Genomic DNA, 21,636 nt, shown 5'->3' with positions numbered 1-21,636 from the left:
AATATTGCTGGTAATACCAACACCTCTTAGTGAACATGTCATGGATTAGATTCAGCTTGATAGTATATTGAGCGTGGATCATCTCCCTTGACGTCCGACAGCTTTATAACCACAAATATGTAGGGCCTACAAGTAAAAAAATAATAAATATTTATTAAAAAAAAGTCTCACATAACCCTATGGGCTCCTGTGTAATTTGTAATTGATGCCAAAATTTGATCGTGTTGCTAACCAATAAAAAATAAAATCATATACTAATCTAGCTAACTGAAAGTACAATAAATTTAAATTAAATATATTAATTAATGTAAGGACTTAAACTATCAATACGTGAAGATCTTTTGGATTTCGAATTCCTCAATGTTTTTCACTAACTGATATAACTTTACACTTCAAAACAAATGATGATACTTCCAAAAAATGCCCTATCTTTGCAAGACTATTGTCCTTCGTCGAAGCTTGGCACGCTTAGTTTGTTGAGCTATAGAACATCTTTGGTCAGACTCTAGAAGATATAAAATAAAGTCAAATTAATAAAATAAACAATGGTTCATTTACATATAAAATAAAATTAAAAAAATAAAAAAAAAAAAAAAATAAAAGAAGCAACTACTCATTATAACAAATATCATAAAAGATGAAATTTAGAGAGAGATGTGGTCTTCTTCTTGGTCAATGAGAAAGATGAGACCCTAAATCCGTGGAGCACAGAAGTAACCTATTATAATAATAATAATAATAATTTTTTGGATGAAGTAAAATGACACCAAATCGGGCATGACCGTATTGTTGAAAATTAGGACTAGTATGACTCAATCAATCCTCAGATCTTTGAAACATTCTTTCAGACCTATTTCGTGCTAGCAAAAAACCTTAAAAATGAAGTTTTTTTACTAGTGGCTCTTAACTGGGGTGAAACTAAAGATACCTCATTAAATGCCAAATATTATTGGTGACTCACCTCAATATTACTAGTAAATACCCTTATGTAGAATATTATAGCCAAAGGATCCTCATTTGCGTTGTCAAACTGGTTTAGTTCCGTTTTATGTAAAACCTAAAGCCGCCTATGAGAGTTCAGGTATCTTCTAATTCAATCCCCCTTCCAATCTCACATTAGCAGTACTAGCCACTAGGTATACAATTTGAAGGTAGGATGATAATTATGTAATTGTATTGGACCAATGCACATCCAAGCATTCTCATGGCTTTTTCACTAAATCCAAGTGGACATACACCAGAGTCCTAGACATGGGAATCTCATTTTCAATCCTATCTATTCCATGAGGTCTTTCTTTGTCAATCATACCGCTCTAGTTTTTATTTTTGGGATAACTTTGTTCTAAGCTATTACTCTGCGCTTAATGCTTTTATTCTAAATGTAACAAAATAAAGACATTGGAACACTTCCCAACATGATAGAGGAAAAAAAATAGAAGTAAAGAAAAGAAAAGAAAGAGATCCCAGAGAAAATGCTACTACAGTAAGCCACATGGAGAACTTGGGAGGATCACGATCATGTAATGAAGCGACCATGATTCCCAGATGATTGGTAAAATTAAAACACAGAAAGAGCAGCAGGAGTTTATCAGAATTATGTGCTTTTACATTGATTTGTCTTGTGGAATTTCATACATTTAGCAAGGACCTTGATTTTCTGAACAGCTAGAAAAGGCTTTACAACCAACGGCCCTGTAAAAAACCTTTTGCCCTGAGCAGTAAACTCTGGGAAGAAATTCTGTACCAATTCCCTTCATTTTGGACCGAATTTCAACAATGGGATGGGTGCTTGGTCCTCCATCACACGGAGCCAGCCAATTCCCATAAAACCCACACTGAGGCATATCATATGGGCAAGAAATCATTAGGAATGATAGCACCTAGAACCATCCTTTTTACATCACCCTTGGTGCCATTCATATGCACTAGAAGTCACCTCTTTTGGCGTTGGAGGAATGAGAACAAAAAAGACTGATCAAGAACATGCGAAAATGTAAAAATGAAGGACAAGGCCTGTGCCACTAATTAACTGTAACTACTATTAAAATAGAGCTGAAGAGTACACTTTGTATAGCACATCACACAATTCCAACTCTGCAAAGACCGGTAACTGTTGAAGTATCACACAAGTACTTTATAAAGCATGGAAACTAAAAAGATTTGAGGATTTCCTTCTTTTAAATGACATGATATTGTTCTGCAAGTTCCCAAATCACAAGGAACAGATGACCCCCTCAGAAACAGTATGGCCCAGCAATGGACATTTTCTTACTAGAGTGAAGGCATATACATTTACTGCAAAGCCCAAATAAGAGTTCTGGGCATTTAACGGCTTCGCAAAACCCGCTGAACAAAGAGTCAGTCATCAGAAAATATGTCAGTTCATTTCCAGTCAGGAAAAAGAAGAAGAAAAAAAAAAGGGGGGGCAGAACAGGCAATTCACAACATGTATAACTATTGCAGCAACAGCAACAATAATCATAGCAAGTCCAATATGATTTAGATAAATAACCTATCATAAAGCTTAAAAATTTGCTAACATCGGATAACAGAAAGACTTAAAATCCAATAGCAAGGAACCTCCTGGATCTATGACACTAATTCCTTTTTTTGGGGTAGAATGTGGCCAATAGTTTCAAACCGTACAATAAATATTTATTTATTTATTTATTTGGTTTGGGGGGGGTTGCATATGTCCATGTCAAGTTACACAAAATTAACATCTAATTCACGCTTGGACCACTGGCATTACTTGGAAATTTATTCACCCGAAAGAAAGTAGGTTGTCACCCAGAGCAAACCCTCAGATATGTTTTTGTATGCAAAATTAAATAACTGCCTTTTCATTATTTAAGACTGAACAAACCATTAGTGTTACTCACTTCTCAGAAGCAGATTCTTCTATTTTAAGTCGTATATAATTTTTTTTGGATGAATGAATAATATATTAAAGAAACAAGCAGCAATACAACAGAAAATTACAAAGGGCAGACATGAAAAAAGGGGGGGGGGGAAGGAGCTCAAGAGGGGGAGAGGAAGGAGCAGCTGAGGCCCCAGAAACTAACAATCAACCTATTTATGGGGCTGTCAGCAACAGGGGGGTGGGGAAGGGAGAGCAATCTAGATGAAACATCAAAGAAGATGGCTTTCCAAATCATGTCTAGGGATCACTATTTGGGAGTCCATCTTCTAAGGTTGTGCTCCCACCAAATGTGATGGATGGCGGCACAAAAGACTAGCTTGCCAAGGCGGTTGCAGATGGAGTGACCAGCAAAATTCCTTGAGATCCAATACCAATCACGAACGAACCCGTGCTAGCGCCTCGAGCGGGGCCAAATGGAAGCAAGGGCTATATCCCAAAAGGGACGAGAGAAGGGACAGGAGAAGAAATGATGGTCAATGTCCTCTGAACCACTCCAACAAAGGGTGCAGCTAGGGTTGGCAGGGATGTGACGGCTGATGAGGAAGGATTGTGTAAGGAGAGCATAGTTGAAAGCTCTCCAAAGGGAGAATGATGGGGAATGTAGCCTTTGAACCAAACCAAATGGGACCAAGGGGTAGGGGGATGGGGGGAGTGGAGAAGATTCCAAGCAAAGGCGGTGGTAAATGATTTAGAAGGTGAAGAGGACCAAATGGTGGTATCTCAGGTCAAGCTAAGGATCGAGGGGAACGCATTCCAAACATGAGTGAGACTAGGGTGGGGGAGAGGGGCCCAGTCCCCGTGGGAGATGAAGGTGTCCAGGGTGGCAGTCTTAGGGATGCGGGTCTCATAGACTGCACAAGGACCAAGAAGGTTGAAGAAAATGCCCAATGGATGCCAAGGGTTTAGGCAGAAGAGGGTGGAGGAACCATTCGAGACTTGGATAGAGATGGCGGAGAGGGCACGGGGCCGAAGGAGAAGGATTTTCCTCCAGATTCAAGAAGGGTTTGAGGGCAGGAAGCAGTCCAAAAAGAATCTTGTCTGAGAATGTAAGGATAGACCTAGGAGACCCAGATTGAGTCATGCTTGGAAGAAATCTTCCAAATGAGCTTAAGGAGGCAGGCCAAGTTAACATCAAGGATACGACGGATGCCAAGGCCGCCCTCAGCTTTGGGACAACAGACCGCCTCCCAGGAGATGGGATGGAGGAACCTGGAAACTTCTTGACCTTTCCAAAGGAAGGAAGAGAAGAGGGACTCCATGGACTAGATAATGGTTAGAAAAGAAACCACTTCAATAAAAGTAAGAAGATTGGAGGATAGATTGAATGAGCACCACTCACCTAGCAAAGAAGCTTGTCTTTCCAGAGTTGAAGCTTTTTCCTAATATGGCCAAGCATAGGAGAGCAGTGATGTCGGGTGAGCCTACCGGGGATAAGAGGTAGGCCAAGGTAGGTCACAAGGAAGGAGAGCCAGGACTAAACCCTGAGAGCTGCAGGAGAGAAGCTCGGGTAGCATCCAAGACACCGGAGAGAGAGAGAGAGTGGATTTGTTGAGGTTGACACAGAGGCCAAAAAGGGATTCAAACAAAGAGAGGGAAGAAAGAATGGTGGAAATGGATTGATGGTCAGCTTTGGAGAAGATCATGAGATCATCCGCAAAGGCGAGGTGGGTGAGGTTAGAGGATCTGCACTTGGAATGGGAGAGATGAGGAGCTGATCCGTATTAGACTGGAAGATCTAGGAGAGGACCTCGAGAGCCAGGGTGAAAAGGTAGGGAGAGAGAGGGCAGCCTTGGCGGATTCCCACCCTAGAGGGGAAGTAGCCAGCAGGGGAGCCATTAGGTTGTCACCCAAAGGAAACCCTCATATATGTTTATGTATGCAAAATTAAATAACTGCCTTTCATTATTTAAGACTGTGAACAAACCATTAGTGTTCTCACTTCTCAGAAGCAGATTCTTCTATTTTAAGTAGTACATAATTTTTTTGTGTATTGACTGAAATTCCAGCCTCAGATGTGCAACCAGGGAAATACCATACATGTATCTGTTGTGCCTACTCTACCATATCATGGAAGGGGGAAACAGAAAACCTACCCTTGATCCACGATCAGCTACTTGTCTTTGTCTATTTGCCATTCTGTCTTGCTGTTGTATCAACTGTGGACTATCATGCTTATAGAAAGCTTGCAAGGTTCTCACAACAAAAGGACGTACTATATTCACTTCCATTGCCGACAGATTTAGCTGCAGACCATTGGAAAAGAAAATCAAGGTGTAGCAAACTTGTAACAAATTTAAAAAAAAAAAGAAAAAGAAAAAAAGAGATAGATGAATTGATAAAATTCCATTTTTTGTTCACATTGTTTGTGGACATTCTTTGCTTTCACCAAAATGGGAAAATCATCTAGGCAAGGTACAAGTAGAAAAGCAGTGCATCATTCATTTCCGCCCCAATATGTTTAATGTATTAATTGAAAAGCTAAGATATTCTAGGAAGATAAATCAGCTCTCCCACACCCCAGGGAGAGAAGGAACCATACTGTTGATTGAGAACTAGAAACTCTCTTTTGGAGACAATTGATAACAGTTTTCCAACAACCAATGACACCTACACTCATAACCTAATAGGTTATAACGGCAAACACAATAGATAGTTCTTAGTTTACCATATCGCATACAATCTTTAGATGTCATTTTTCTAATCCATTGCATGTAAGAATATCCTATTGGAGCTGCCACAGCATCAGATCGAATCAGACCAGGGCTGATCTAGTCTGATAAACTGACAGATCACTAAGTTTGTTTTCCACATCTGTATTACAGTTGCTGTTAGGTGATCCATGGGCCATCAAGGAATTGGACCATGAGCAGGTGCCAAGCAGACCAACAATCAACTAGAACACTAAAAAAATTTGAATTTGAATTTGAATCTGATAAGGATCACGACCTGATACAAATCCGATTTGATCCATTATAAAATACCTTCCTATCAGCTATGATTTCAACTTCTTGTTTTTCAATTATTATAACATACCCTAGGGACAGACAATTATGTCTCAAGGGTTCATTTTAAGGGGTTCTTTTACCTTGTAAAAATACTAAGTGTCTCAACTATTAATCACTTTAAAGAATTATGCGTGCATCCTTAATCAGATGTTTTGGTATAAGTGATTTCAGTCAGATCAATCATAAACTACTTGAATCAAAGGAATTCCAGATTTGATTGGATTAATAATTCTATCACCTGCTATTGTGTCAGTCTGTCAGAGAAAAAAAATCTATTGGAAGGCTGTATCAAATAGAATTGATCCCCATCAGTATCCAATCCAACTGGCAGGCCCATAACTTGCCAGCCATTAAGCCAATTTCATGGTAACATACAAATCTGCAAGATTGGGGGTTGTCATCTAAAGGAAATTAACAAAAACGACTCAGTTTAATCCCAACTAAATGAGGATGACTACATACCTCCTTGTTCTCCAATCAGTTTTATTTGAGTCAATTCTTGGTACAAGGCCAAGCTATGCATGTCTTTTCTTGTACTTCTCCTAGACTCATTATAGGTCTCTGCCCTTGGCTCAATGAGTTCCTTCAATATGAATCAACTCACTTCTCCATACTGCAGCACCCCAAGACCTCCCTTGAACAGGACCATGCTACCTCTAACAACTTTCCCATTAGTTATCATGTATTGAAGCTACTCCCAAATGAGCTCTAATGATCATATCCCTCACTTTATCATTCCTAATTTTCTCACACTTCCATCTCAACATCCTCATCTTCACTACATTGAGTTTATCTACATGATGCTTCTTAACTGCCCAAAATTCCACACCATATACAGTAGCCAATCAATATCACTGCTATTATTACCTGTGAAATTAAACAAATGGATGGAGGGAAAATCAAACATACCTTGACTGCATGCGTACGACTAGAAATTTTCTCTAAGTCAGTCTCAACCTTATGAAACCTTACATTCCTGAGGTCCTCAATAAGAGATCTCACCTGAAAGAAAGTGGTGTGAAACAAATAGTTTGGAATAGAAAATAAAGCAAATTAAGGAGGAAATAGATAATAAAAAAAGGAAAGTGGTCTCCCAAGCTCACCATATACATGTCCGCGATGTCATCGCGAGCACTGTTGTCAATAATATAAAAGTAGGCATCTTTAAAGCAGTTACGATTAAAAAAAAAAAAAAAAAAAAAAAAAAAAGGTAAGGTGGAGTCCGGCTGCATACTGATCAAATAGAAGCCTTGAAATCTCCACGTAATGGAATGGTACTGTCTGAAGTAGTAGAGTGTCCCTCTCAGATTCTAAGGCCTGTGTCAATTTTTCTGGCCCCATGACACAAAAAATAATAAATAACAGATCAATCTTCATAGAAAGAGCTTTTGTGTAGCTGTTCATATATCTAAAAGAAGCACCAAAACAGCATGAAATACAATACAAGTCACGATTACATTTCTTTTACCGTCCTGATTGCCCTTGGAAAAACACCATATCATCACCTAAATTTCAGTTGTCTCTTAGATTTGATATGGGATGGAAGATAAATAAGGCTCTAGGAATATGTATATGGGAAAGCAAACTGTTGGTGATAAGTACGAACAATTATATGGTTTAGTCAACTCCGAGGACAGGGAATCTTGGAACACATTTTCATTATCCTATGAAGCCTGCCATTAGACTGTCTTAAGGAGAGACAAGATAAATTCTGCCATTGAATTTCAATCTTAAAGATTGTCTTAAGAAAGTCTTTCTTTCCCAAGATGAACAGTTAAATAAAGATATGGTATCTCATACTTGGTGTGAATACAAGTGCAAGTATCTTATACTAAAGAGCCAATAATACAAAATCCAAACTTAAATCAGAATGTGTGAATGATATTATTATACAAGACTGTTATTAACATTTCCAACCGCAATGCCTGGACCAGAAAATAGACATCTAAACCGGCGCCCAAGGTCTAAGCTTGGACCAAGGAGGTTCAACAAGTACTTCTCGGATGTGGCACTTCCCGGAGGGGCCCCCTTCCAGAAAAGCCGCACGAAAAATGGCATAGCCATGACGATCACTTAATCTCATGGGACTTCTCAGCAAGGAGAACGAGAGTAAGAAATCCAACGCGATGTCTATTCCAGCATTTAATGCATGAAGGATTTTCGATATCCCGCTGTAGATAAGGAAGCTTCTGACCCACTCAAAGCCTTCCTCGAGCCCAAAGCCGACAACTCATTTGGGCCACTATCACGTCAGCATCAAAATGACGCTGACCACTAATTCATCGATAAGACCTTCGATGGCAGGTTCACCTTGGCAATCTAGCTTGTCTTTCAAGCCTCCATACGAAGTCACCTCCACCCTCTACTAGATGAGATGCGCATCTAAGGGCCATAGTATGTCCACAATCGCTGGAGGTATGAATCCACTATATATTTCCTCTTTGTGCTTGAACAAAGGTAAGACTTGGACTCTCTTGGAATCATTCAGAAACTCATTCTCTTTCTCCTCCCTGAGCGCCTATTCCTCAAGAGGAGTCTCTACTTTCCTTACCTGAACTGACACAATCATCGGAGGTGGCTTCCCGTCCTTAGAGGCGGCCCACTCTCACCCTTGCTTCTGCTGGGAACCGGAACGGAGTCAGGATTGAACCGGAAAAGCTAAGAGCACATTTTTCACCTCAACATTTGGCAATGTCTGTTGGAACGCTAACGAAAAGTTCAGTAGCTTTCCCCTCACTTAGATTATTTCGGGTCGCTGAGGGACTCCAAGAGATAACTTGGTCGACAAAACTTCCAAGTCTCTCAAAAGGCCCTAGTTATGAATCAAAGGGGGAACAGCTGGAAGTCTGGAAATCTCTAGGAGATACTCAAGTCCTCAAGGAGCATGAGAGGTGAATGGTTATCCGTAAGTACTCGCTGACCCTCCCTGGGGAGCGGCTCGTGCTCTCATGCACCAATGTGCAGCTTCAACTCTCTGAGGCAGGCGTTTCTTCCCGGTCAGAGGTAGAACAGGGGGGTCAACCAATGTGCTCCCCCCTCCTCAGCGACCATGACTCCATTCTCTCATGGACAAGTCATACTCCCACTGTCTCGGGCGGCAAAACCCAGGAAAAAAGGCAACCATGCTTCACGTCCAACGTCTGGAGCCGAAGGGAGGCAGAGTACAGTCGTTGCAGGTCTCAGGACCTAGGAGAATGTTCAGAGAAAGCATAAACTCCCCTCAAAAAGTCACGATCTGCAGTCCTCATGCAAATCCGATACTCAGAAAAATTAGGTTCACTGAAAACCCCTGGAAGAATACATGCATAACCCTAAAGTGGGGCTGGCACGTTTGCAAACTGCCGTTGCAGCGAATGCAAGAGACACCATACTCATGGCTAGGGGTGCAAGTTTGGCCCTGGCGCCCTGACCCGCCCTGAGCCCGAATAAGGCTTGGGCCAAAGATTTTAGCCCTAAAGGCGGGTTAGGGCCAAGATATTCTGGCCCTGAACTAGGGCCAAGGGCGGGCCTAAGATTACTCTGTGACCTGCCCAACCCATCCCGGCCCATCCTTGATTTTGGCCCTAATCTTAGCCCTGATCTTGGCCCTAATTCTGGCCCTGATTCTAGCCTTGATTTTGGCCCTGATTTTGACCCTAATCTTGGCTCTAATCTAGGCCCATGATTGTCCCTAATTTGAGTATGGACCCTCCATTCATATGGAGAGGAATTAATTATAATCCACATGGGTGAATATTTGACATGTGTCAAATTTTAAAAACATAATCATGTTTTGTAAAAAAATTAATAAAAATAAATTATATCTTCATTACCAATGTAGTAAGCATCCACCTGATTTTGACCCGATCCTGACCCTAATTTTGGCTATAGTCTTAATATTATGACCCTGATCATGTATTAGATTTTTACCCTAATCTTCACATTAACATTGATATAACTATAAGTCTCGACTTTGACCTTCAGTCATTTTGTTAATATTAAACTATGAGTTCACTTTTTATATTAATTTTAAGATAATTATTATTTTTCGAACTAAGTCATTTTTAGTTCCAAAAACTCATTGATTTTTTTTTTGACTAAGGTGAGATAATATATTATAAATAATAAAAGCTAGTATATAGAGAATTAATGTCTAACAAATCTATACCCCAACTTCTCATCATGAATATTGACATCTTTCTTTTACCTCCAATGTGATATTTCAGGGGGGGAAAAACACTTATTAAGGACAGATAGCTATGTTTGTAACTAAAATATAATTTTCTTTAACTACGAAAAAAATATCAATACTAAATATCGTTGATTTACTTGTTAACAAAGTTTTGAATATGATTTTTTTTTTTGTTGAATAAGGATATCAATGGGAGGGGTTTTCAATTTCCATCACCAAAGTAATGAGAGAGGTTTTCAATTTCCATGATCAAAGCAATGAGAGACTTTCAGAGATCAATATAGAATTATGGAGTATGAATTTATTTATGTTTAAAGCAACACTATCACCTTAGACATTATCAGAGAAATATCTTATATCGAATTTTATTTTTAGTTTACTTATGATACTTTTATTTTTATTCTTATTCTTATTATTATTATTATTATTATTATTATTATTATTATTATTATTATTATTATTATTATTATTATTATTTATGAATTTACATTTGATATTTTAGGTCCAAGGCTAGGACCAATTAAGGCTAGGGCCAAGATAGGGTCAATAAGGGCCAGGGACAAGGCTAATCAAGGCTAGCGCCAATTAGGGCCAAGGATAGGGCCAATCAGGGCTAGGGATAGGGCCAATCAGGGCCAACCCGTCTTGACCCGGCCCAATTAGGGCCAATTAGGGCTGGAATGGGCTTGGCTTGGCCCCGTAGGACTTAGGGCCAGGGACAATAATCCTTGGCCTTGAACTAAGGTCAGGGCGGGAATGGGCTCAGATTAGAACATATAGGGCTAGGCTTGGAATTGCAAAAGCCTGGCCCAACTCGGCCCAGTTGCAACCCTACTCATGGTTGTCAGCTGCTAAGAGTAAGGATGAGAAGCTGACCCCCGGAGGGCGCTTAGGTTGGCATATAAAGGCCCCTCACAGGGACGAGGCTCCATCTACACCAAGAAAGCACAGCAGGACTCCTCTATATGATTGGACTGAGTCAAGAGGGAAGGCTCCAATGGTACTCAGGGACGAGGACCTTCATAGAATGACTGCAGCATTCACAAGGTTCACTCCCAAACTACTAAGGCAAATAAAGCAAGCAACACGTATCACAGCGACACGCTTTATTCAAAGTGAGCCAATCACTTTCGCTGAAAAAGGAGCTCAATGATGTCTATATCCCTCGCAAATAAGCTATTGTATCCAAGGATAGGTTGGTTGAGTCATGGGACAAGAAAAATCTTGGTAGATACCGGATCATCAGCAGACGTTATGTCTCTAGATACTTTCCCTTCACTATGGACCAACCAAGAAATGTCACCATCAACTGCAGCCTTAATATACAGCTTCTCGAGAAGTTCCATTCCCATTAGAGGGAACGCAGTCTGATAGGATTGTAGGAACTTCCACCCACAAGTAAGCTGACCCATTGTGTTTGCGGTCAGGCGCAGCTTTTCGGCGTGTGGCATATCTTGGGGTTACCCCTCTTTCAGGGCTGTTTAAGTAATTATCCCCCATGCGTGCGATGCTAAAATCACCAACCGTTAAGGGCATTGGAATTCCGCAAGACTGATCGAAGACAATCTAGGACCTGTCGAAACGACTGACGAAGGAAAGTCCACAATCCACTTGCAGAAACCACTCTCACCGACTAAATGTATGCCAACAAGTGTGAGAGATTGGGGCAACGAGGAGAACCGGTCAAGAGGGGGCCATGGTTACTGAACCTACCCCATGTACTAAAGGGGTGACTTCCTTAGAAGTTTTATCCAAGGGCTGTCCCGGGAAGTGACTTACCTGAATCAAAAGATGGAGGCTTCCTAAGCTTTTCCCTCAGCGAAAAGCGTTTGCAACTTCAGTGCTGAAAAGCGTTTGCAACTTCGCTGCTAGAAAATATTCGCACCTTCCTTGAAAAATGTTTGCAAACTCACCCAGAAATGATGGAAACTTCATATCCACAACCTTCACAAAGAAGTGATGTGCAAAAAAAACCTTTCTTTAATCTTTGATACAAGAAGCAGCAAAGGAGCTTCGGACAAACTTGAAGTTCATTGGGTGATATTCGAGAAGCTACTCACTGTAGTAAGCTAACTTCTCAGAGGGGGAAAGCCATATGCCCGCCAAAGGTTTGGAGGGCTGACAGAAAGCTTGTATATGCATCAAAGGATGGACATTCAAGGAAAGTTTACTCACTAATGAGGCATATCACGAAACAAGCCAACTACAAGCATTTTCCCAAAAAGTGACTTCTCAAACGAAGGGGACCAGCCCATGCATAACTGTCAATATGATGCTACACAAGTTTCATATTCGGTGCGAATCACAAGCCCAGTATCAAGGAAAATACAGAATTCATAAACTTGGACAAAGTGATGATAAAAAATAAATAAATAAATAAATAAGACTTTCCATTCATGAGCAAAGGAAAATTTGCAAAAAGAGAAGGGGCTGCCAAAAAGATAGGAGCCCTCAAAAAGATTCCAAAAAGGATAAAGTGAAAAGAAAAAGAAAAAAAAGATGAAACACTTTTTCTAATAGAGCCAGAAAATTTAAAGGTTGATATCATCTTGAATGGTCACTACGATGGTGCCATATGGGTTCAATTGTTGGAGAGGAACAGGTTCTGCATCTTCTTCAGAGACTTTGGGATCGGAGGCGGCGACAATAGTGCTACGAGGAGAGGAGGACCAAATTGCACCCTTGGAGGAGGAAGTAGACACTTCTTGCGAGGATTGCATCCAGCTGAACACAGGAATATTCAACCATCTACACACATTGGCATCAAAAAGAGAATCTTCGCAGACTCTCTCCAGCGCATCTTCTGGAAGCCTCTCGGTCATCAACTTGAAGGCATGATCCAGCCCAAGCTTAAAACTAGGATTAGCGGCATCCAACATCTCCTTTTTATATTCCTCGGATCTCCTAAAGGCATTTATGGTCTCCTCCCAATACCTACTCGCCCTTTCAATCAGCTTCCTAACATCGATTTGCATATGGTCCAATTCAACCTGAAGAGCTTGTTTCTCATATTCCATCTTTGCACATTTGATTGTCTAGGCCTCTTTTTCTCTTTGGAAGCTGGCTAGGGAACTCTCCAGCTCTTGTACCTGAATCTATAACCTAAATCTCTTAGATTTCATTGCCAGTTTTCCTTCAAGAAGTTCCTTGCAAACCTTGTTTGTTGCTCTCTTTTCCTCAACCGCCTCGTCCCTAAGATTTTTATACTGAGCATTGCTTTTAACAAACTGTCCAAGCTGCTCCTTCAAAGACTCAACTTTCCTCTGAAGCGTGTCCCTTTCAGCCATAACCAGGTCACACTTCGCCATCAAAGTTGCGTCATAATCTAAACGCTCTGATAAGCTTCTGGTCAGATTGGACACTTCAGAAGCCAGATATCTGCTCCGACAAATCAGTTCCCTCAATCATGGAAACAGAATGGTAGGTGTTCCTGAGAAATGAGAGGGATTAGCCAAAAAAACAAAAACCAAAAAACAAAACAAAACAAAAGAGAGAGAGAGAGAGAGAGAGAGAGAGAGAGAGAGACAACTTAAACAACAAAAAGAGCTTACTGTGCAACTTGGGAAGCTAGGGTGTGCAGGGGAAGCTTGTTGGCGGCCCGCTTGTCATCAGGGGCCACACCGTACTCCATCCCTTCCCTAATTTTGCGATCTCCCCCATAAGTCCGCCCTTCTCCGAAATCTTCTATGGAGGAATCCAAAAGGAGTACGAGGGCTCTGCGGGACTTTGTCTTCCCTAAGCGCCTTGGACAAAGACACTCCTGTTGCTGCAAAAAAAGATCTCGAAACTCTCAATGGAGCCTTAGGCGCTTGGGCTACGGAAGCCTCTAAAGCTATTCTGTACATTGGAACTGTTATTGTAGTTGTTGGTGTTGGTATTGGTATTGCTAGTGTTGTTCCTGGTGCTAGTGTTTTTGGTGTTGTTGCTGCTGCTGGTGTTGAAAAAGAAACACCAACAAATTGAACTTTCTCATGAACTCTGGAAAGATGGGACACAGAAGTCCTGGATGCTCTGCTGGTCCTGATAGCCCTGGAAGTAGTACCTTTCAAGGGATTTTCCCCAATAGCCCTGGAACCACTATTGGGATGCCCTTAGGACTTTTCCTAGATTGGCTGGCCTTCATCATCTTTTCTTTCCCTCTGGGTGAGAGGGGAGACGCAAGCCGCTTGCGGCTTTCCTCCCTGGCCGCCTCTTCTCTTTAAAAGGTCTCTAGAGGGCTGCCTTCACGAGGGACGTCAACAGACGCTTCATTTTCCCCCACTGCTGGCTAGTCGGTCTCCCCTTTCACTTCTTGGATTTTTTCCTCCATGGGGTTGAGAAGCCCGGCGGGGGGAGCGAAAGGGCCAACCTCTGTACCCTCGTGCTTCTCACATTCCAGTCTAGCTGATGTCTACGCAAACATATAGCGTTGAAGGAAACCTTCTCTGTTAAGTGGCATGTCGGGAACTGCAAAAGACAACTTTTCAAAAAAGACAAGCATACCAGATCTACATCACATTTGGGAAAAGGGCCAAGGGGCTCACCGGTCATGAGCCCCCAAAGTAGCAGGGGAGCTTCAAAATCCATCTCACGACCATGGACTAGGGCCCCCCTTCCTTTGACAAAAATATTATAACCGTGTTTCTCCTTTTTGCTCAAAGGCAGTTTGAAATTCAACTTCTTAATGTCATTCTTGGAAATAAAGGGCCAGGCGAAAGAAGGGCACTCGGAAGGGATTCTGCAGGCAATATACCTGTCTTTCCATCTCTTATAGCTATTGGGGAGGGAGTTATCTTCTAGAATCATGAACTTAAGGGCGGAGGTACCCCGCTTACTGAAACTATACCACCCTACTCTCCCTAAAGCTCTAAGGGAAGAAACCCACATTCAAGCTGCATTCAACTCTAAGGCGGTGACAACATCCCATGAAACCTATAAGATATATCCATCCGTTCGGGGCTAACATCCCAGGATTAAGACCATAATACTCTAAAGTTTGCTTAACAAAGGGACAGAGTGGGAGCCTTAGACCACCCAACATAGAGTCAAAGTACAGAGGGATTTCTCCCTCTCTCAACAGGTTCGCCCTCTCTATGGGACTTGGAAGTCTCACAGGGAATTCTTCAGGGATCCAAAAGGCTACTTTCATCAATGCGACATGATAAGGTTGGAGAAGACTGGGGTAGTCCAAAGGACCTGATCTGGAGTCAAGAGTGTCATGTTCAACGAAGGAAATAAGGCAAGATAACGCTTCGATGGGCATACCCTCTCCAGCAGAGCGATCAGGGGCAATGCCCTGTCGCTGGGACATTATTAGTACGCCAAAAGAACTAGAAGCAACTTCAGGAGAGGAGGAAGAAGGGAAACTACCTGCACTGACCAAGGGGTCCTCTCTGTTCTCCACTTCTTTCTGAAGGTCCAATGGGTTCTTGGCGTTGGGTTTAGTAAAATGGTTGGTTTTCCTTGCAGTTTTTCTACCCATTGCACTCTCTAAAGGTGTAGATAAACTTACAGAGCAAAGAAGAACTGAGGACTTCTACAATACGCTAAGTCAGGAAGAAAGTTACAGAGCTTGCAGAATGAGCAATGAAAAGAAGAGGATACAAAGATTCAACTTATAAAGAACTTTGGAGCCAAAAGCGACGTCCCAGATCTTTCTGGATTAAAGACCCTCTTGTCTTGACGCTTCGGCTTCAAAGGGAAGTTATTATGAACAAGACACGTGCAAAAAAGCAGGCACTTCAAGAAACTTGCGCGTTGTTAAGGATGATGTGATTAATTGGCATAACCGTCAGGCCTGCCAGCTTTAAAGACACAGATTTATCCAAACATTGGGACTCACCAAGAAGATATGTTGCTACTTCCTAAGAAGTTGTTCTGGCTTCCTAGATAACTCTTGGCTCCAAAGACATTGGAATTCGAGTTAAGTATTCTTCATGGCAAGGGATTGCCATAAAGACTAGGGAGCTAATGTTATTAACATTTCCAACCGCAATCCCTGGACCAAAAAATAGACGTCTGAACTGGTGCCCAGGGTATAAGCTTGGACCGAGGAGGTTCGACAAATACTTCTCGAATGTGGCACTTCCTGGAGGGCCGCCCTTCCAAAAAAGTTGCAAGAAAAATGGCATAGCCATGACGATCACTTAATCTCATGGGACTTCTCAGCAAGGAGAACGAGAGCAACAAATCCCACACGATGTTTGTTCCAGCATTTAATGCATGAAGGATTTTTTATATCTCGCTGCGGATAAAGAAGCTTCTGACCCACTCAAAGCCTTCCTCGAGCCCAGAGCCGACAACTCATCTGGGTCACTGCCACGTCAACATCATAATGATGCTGACCACTGATTCATCATAAGACCCTTCGACGGCAAGTTCACCTAGCAATCTAGCTTGTCTTTCAAGCCTCCATACGAAGTCACCTCCACCCTCCGCTAGATGAGATGCGCATCTAAGGGCCATAATACATCCACAATCGCTGGAGGTATGAATCCACTATATATTCATCTTTGTGCTTGAACAAAGGTAAGGCTTGGACTCTCCTAGAATCATTCAGGAACTCATTCTCTTTCTCCTCCCTAAGCGCATATTCCTCAGGAGGAGTCTCTTCTTTCCTTACTTGAATTGACTCAATGATCGGAGGTGGCTTCCCGTCCTCAGAGGCGGCCCACTCTCACCCTTGCTTCTGCTGGGAACCGGAACGGAGTCAAGAGCAAACCGGAAGAGCTGAGAGCACATTTTTCACCTCAACAAAGACCATATAGAAAATTCAGGCCCTACCGAAGTTCTAGTCAGCAGAATTTACCACAAGAAAGCGATTACTTTAGAGTTTAAACATGGTCCACGAATTTGAGCTCTTATTGTTCACGTGTTACATTTGCATAGTGGGTCAATCTATTAACCATGTCCACCAAGATTCATCAAGAAGTCTAGTGCTATTTCCTTCGCCTATTTGTAGTCTACTGAAATTTTCAACTTGCTGGTAATGCATTGGTATTTGTTATGCCATTGACCCATTCTATCTAGGGAATAGAGGGCAACAACATTGGAGATACATGCTGCAAGTTGATAAGTAAGATATAGAAATAACCCATAGAATTTTCATTGACACACAAAGGACACCATAAGTACTGCTAAACATTTTTTATGTCAAGACTACAAAACAACCTCAGAAATATATAGAAGTACACACTTATAGTACATTGAGAGGGGTGAAATAATTATAACAAATCTAACTGCAATTATTATCTGATCAATAGAATCCTTTTTTTTGGATGAGTAAATAATTATATTAAAACCAATTCAAGGAAAAGGAGTTTAGACTCCAAGAACTAACAATCAACCTATTCCTCAGATATTCATACACTGGGGGGTGGGGGAAAGTAATAAGCCTAGAATAAACATCAAAATAGATGGTATTCCAAATCAAAACTCGGAATCGGGATTTGGAAGTCCATCTTCTCACGTCGCGCTCCCACCATAAATGGTGTACAGTGGCGGCGAAGACAAGCTTGCCCACTTGGTCACAAATCGTGAAGCCAGAGAAGGTTCTAAGGCTCCAATTCCAATCTCGAGCAAAACCAAAAGAACGTCCCGATCTAACGCCAAAGGGCTAAACTCAGATGGATCGGGAAAAGGGACAAAAAAAGAAAAGGTGGTCAAGGTCCTCATTTCTGTTCCAACAAAGAGTACAGTTGGGGTTGGTGCACATTTCAGAGGCATCCAGACAATATAGTCATCTCAAGTCATATAGTATATATATCAGATTTTGCAAAGGCAGAATTAAAGACCATGGGAACAAGGCACTGGGTCACCCATTCTCTTAAAAGTCTTAATTGATAGCAGAATAGGATAGTATGCTAGTACTTGTGTGTGTTTTGGTCACCTGGGCATGCAGCCTTGTATATCCAGGCTCTCCAATGCCTTTAAGGGCCTAAGCTGCATGACACCTATGGCTGAATCAAGTTGTTGTCCCATGGCAATAGTTCTGAAAAGATAGGATAGACACCCAATCTCTAGCTAAAATCTCATTTCAAAGAAAGCATTCGATTCAGCAACATGCTATCAGATGATCTAGCTAATGAGAGTGCCAAATGGAGCATCTTCATGCAGGGCATTTCGAATTTAGCATTTTCAGCAATCCAGTGGGTACCTAGGGCCCATATATTTCCTACTAACAATGGTTTCCAGCTTAAGCATGTGCAAAGAGGAGCTAGCAAGGTGTTAGATCTATTGGAAAAGTCATGCTTGTGAGTGCTACATCAACACTTACCTTTTCTGCATCTTATAAGATTCCCACTTAGGTGAGATTTTCTATTTTATGATTAGCTTGGTTTAGGTTCTTTGCTATCAATATGTAAATGTATGCTGGGGTGGATAAAAGGATCGATATCCCTCAACCCCCACCCCCAAAAAATGATTTCCTCCATTTTATGATTTCCTAGAGTTCCGAGATTTAAAGAAAATGTGACAAGCTTTCTTCTTAAATTTGATTTACTTGTAATGGTAGTGTACATTTCTCCTTATATCATTTATACATATTCTATCAGACATGTTATTTAAAAGAGAAGGCAACCCCAACAATATTTTGCTTATCGGTTTGAGTCATCTTCTATATCACAGAAGTTCGTGGACTATCTAAGAACATACTTATACCGGAGAAGTACATGGCCAAAGATAAGCCCCATAGGATCCTTCACTGAACATCAACACTGCAGATTGATCGTAAGATCCCAATTGCCAGCTAAATACAACAGTAGGAAGTTGACTATGATTCAGTTTCTGACTTACAACTTTTGATCCTAAATATAACCCTCAGTTACGTCTTATATGATGGAAATTATTTGAACTAGGTGATAACTAAAGTATCTAAACAACAATGAAGATGATAATAGCAATAACAATGACAAGATGAAGTCTCACCAATAGACATCCACTGGGGAGGCCGAATAGTGCATTTTCCTCTCTTCTTCAAAGCCACAGCCAGCCATAGTGGAACTTCAGTAGTTATCTGTGGATAGAAAGGACCATAATCGCCCTATTGATGTATCAAGCCAAACATTAGACCTAGGCAAAACGTACTCTCTTCAAAAGCTAGAAATAAAATGAGATTAAGGAGGAGACAATACAGAAATAAAATTTAAAGCACCCATTTTCATATTAGGGACAATCTCCACAATCTCATCTTCCGCCAGAAACTCCACCTGAAAATCCAAATTCAGTCTAGATAATCCATCTCAACAACATCTAACACAACTTTAGTGCAATAGCATAAATAGAAAAATTCAACTAGTTAAATAGGATTATTTAGCTGAAAAGGTAATAAGTATAAACAAATAAATAAAAGAATGGGAAACTAAAGCTCAGTCAATAATATGTCTGATACCTCTGCTGCAGAGAAAAGTGACAAATGAGGATCAGATTGTCCAGCCATTTCTGCAAATTTGGAGAATAAGAGATATGTGGCAAGCTGCAACTCTACAATTGCGTCTGTATCCTGCAAGATGCCTCAGGTAAATTAAAAGGGAGGCCATTTTTTATTTTTTTTTTTGGGGGGGGGGGGGGGGGGGGGTGTGATATGCAAAGAGGAAAACATGAAACATTAGATTGAAAGAAGTTGAAATGTTCACCAATAATTACAGAACTGCCACTGGAGTATTATAACCAACTAATTATCATTTTATTTCATCAAATTATAAATTAAATTAAAATTATTAAAGCCCATCACAATCTTTTAGCAACTAAACAAATATCCACCACTTATCATACTATCAAAGTGTCCAATTTTCAATTTGTGATTTTCTGTCTAATAAACGTAAACTCCAGGGCTTTGTTGACCCAAACTGATTAGTTCTTCAGCAACCTACTTTTCAAGACCAATCTCAGAATAATTTATGCAGGCACCAGCTACGGTGTTGTAAGCTATGACTCTTTCTTCTGTTGGCAGTGTTTTTAGTGAGATCTGCTTCTTTATATGGCAAAACTGCTTTAATTAACAGATCAATTAGGCAGCCCACGTGCCACAAAAAAAGGGGGGGGGAGGGGGGTTGGCAATCCTTATCAAGCAGTGCTAATCAGCTACATTCAGTCAAGGCAGCAATAAGTGCGGTTTCATTTGGCTCAATAACTTCCTTCTTCATCTGCTCCAAGAGGGTTAATGTTTTACTTTGATGCACATGAATTGCTACCCATGTAATCATTATAGTCAAAGCAAAAGTGTGTACATACCCAATCTGGTAGAAAATTAGCATGGCATCTCTGCGTTTAGCATACAGAGCTGCACCAAAAGAAGAATCTCTTCTTGTATCTCGTTGGAGAACAAACTGATGTATTAATCTACCAAGTTGGAGGTCAAATAAACTGGCGGTTGCTGAAAAGATTATAATGGTGACTTTATTCATCTGCTTTTATGCTCTCCATCTCCATTTTCTTAAAAATGTATTGCTCATTATTCGCGTTTAATACGAGTTTAAAAGCGAACCGGCATAGAAAACGCTCTTTTAAGTTTTAACCTTTTATACAGTGAAGTGCGTGAATAAAATGTTTTCAACAATATCTCCGAATATGGAAAGAAAAAAAAAATACGCATTTTCACTAAGGGTACAAGTTAATTCCAGCTTGTTGAGTCTCTCTGAGGCATTATGTCAAAAAGTTGGTAAACTTCTTGAATGTGTGCACTAGACCTACAAAAGTCGACGAGAGAATTCTACAACTAAATACTATATTCAAGGCCAAATCAATGACATGAAAACAGACTGCTTAATCTTCTGGAATTGAAACCAAAAGTGTGCAAAGGAGTGGCTATACTGACAGGTTTCGTTGTTATTTAAGTATTTGCATATGAGAATGAGATAGTGACGCAGATCCATGTGGGCGTAGTGTGTACGAGACCAGTTTTAATGGTTTAGGCAACGATCTGAGCGTGTACACAGAGAATCGTAGTTATTAAATTTGGTTAGGGCAGAGTATCATGATGCTATGCAACTTCCCTCCTTGCTATTGAGGGTGCCCTCGTCATTTTTGGCAAGGATTCGACGGCCGCGCCTGCTCTAGGGTTCACAAATGGTGATTCCAGAAAAGGGTGAAAGAATGAAGAGGAAAAAAAATCGTTGGAAAGAAAGAGAGAAAAAGACAAAAATATACGTACCTGGAGCGGCAGGTGAAGAACGGCCGTCTGCGAAGAGTGATCTTGGACAGCAGTTCAAGCTTCGGCATTCGACAAAAGTCGGTTCACAGAGGTTCCTGCAACGTGTAGATGGTTTTAACTTTTAACAACCCAAACTTTCTTTTTTTTTTTGGGTTCAAGAAAGTACTAGAAAATTGGCGCCATTTATCAAAGAAAACGAATTTTGGCGCCGAATGAAAATTTCGTCGAGGGTACGTTCGGTACTCGAAGAAAAACAGGGAGAAGGAAATAATGAGAGCCGGTGGTTTCTTGATTCGGCCCAAGGTTTCAGGTATTCCAAAAACCAGCCGATACGTATCCATAAACCAATACCAAATATATCGATATGTCTCTTTATTTGATGGTACTAAAATGCATTGGTCAGTGTGAT

At 40.9% G+C, this 21,636-nt stretch overlaps 1 protein-coding gene across 2 annotated transcripts; it reads right to left on the bottom strand.

Moving 5' to 3' along the window:
- Window positions 1-1,575: 1,575 nt before the first annotated feature.
- On the bottom strand, window positions 1,576-21,442 carry PSF2. Of its 2 annotated transcripts, none has more exons than XM_089146674.1 (9): window positions 21,228-21,442; window positions 19,467-19,577; window positions 19,210-19,284; window positions 19,004-19,091; window positions 7,163-7,259; window positions 7,032-7,062; window positions 6,838-6,930; window positions 5,017-5,166; window positions 1,576-2,346 (listed from the first exon to the last, which is right to left on the bottom strand). In XM_089146674.1, exons 2-9 carry the CDS (start codon window positions 19,512-19,514, stop codon window positions 2,326-2,328), a joined length of 603 nt encoding a protein of 200 aa, XP_089002800.1. In that variant the 5' UTR covers window positions 19,515-19,577; window positions 21,228-21,442; the 3' UTR covers window positions 1,576-2,325. The 2 variants fall into 2 exon arrangements, with proteins under 2 accessions (XP_089002800.1, XP_089002799.1); XM_089146673.1 differs by having other exon boundaries at window positions 1,578-2,346; window positions 19,004-19,118; window positions 21,228-21,441.
- Between the last annotated feature and the right edge of the window lie 194 nt (window positions 21,443-21,636).

This window comes from Hakea prostrata, chromosome 2 (assembly GCF_041222555.1).
Source record: "Hakea prostrata isolate BN-2017 chromosome 2, UWA_Hpros_2, whole genome shotgun sequence".
Taxonomy (NCBI): Eukaryota; Viridiplantae; Streptophyta; class Magnoliopsida; order Proteales; family Proteaceae; genus Hakea; species Hakea prostrata.
Note: the sequence above shows the minus strand (reverse complement) of the source record. Positions and strands in the feature narration are given on the sequence as shown.

What these genes read in the sequence shown, in the direction of transcription:
- PSF2 (XM_089146673.1), bottom strand. Translation starts at nt 19,514, where the DNA reads ATGGCTGGACAATCTGATCCTCATTTGTCACTTTTCTCTGCAGCAGAG. An exon ending in TCCCCAGTGGATGTCTATTG is followed by an intron (nt 7,260 to 19,003) that starts GTGAGACTTCAT and finishes TCATGGGGCCAG; the next exon opens with AAAAATTGACACAGGCCTTA. An exon ending in GTCGTACGCATGCAGTCAAG is followed by an intron (nt 5,167 to 6,837) that starts GTATGTTTGATT and finishes AATGGTCTGCAG; the next exon opens with CTAAATCTGTCGGCAATGGA.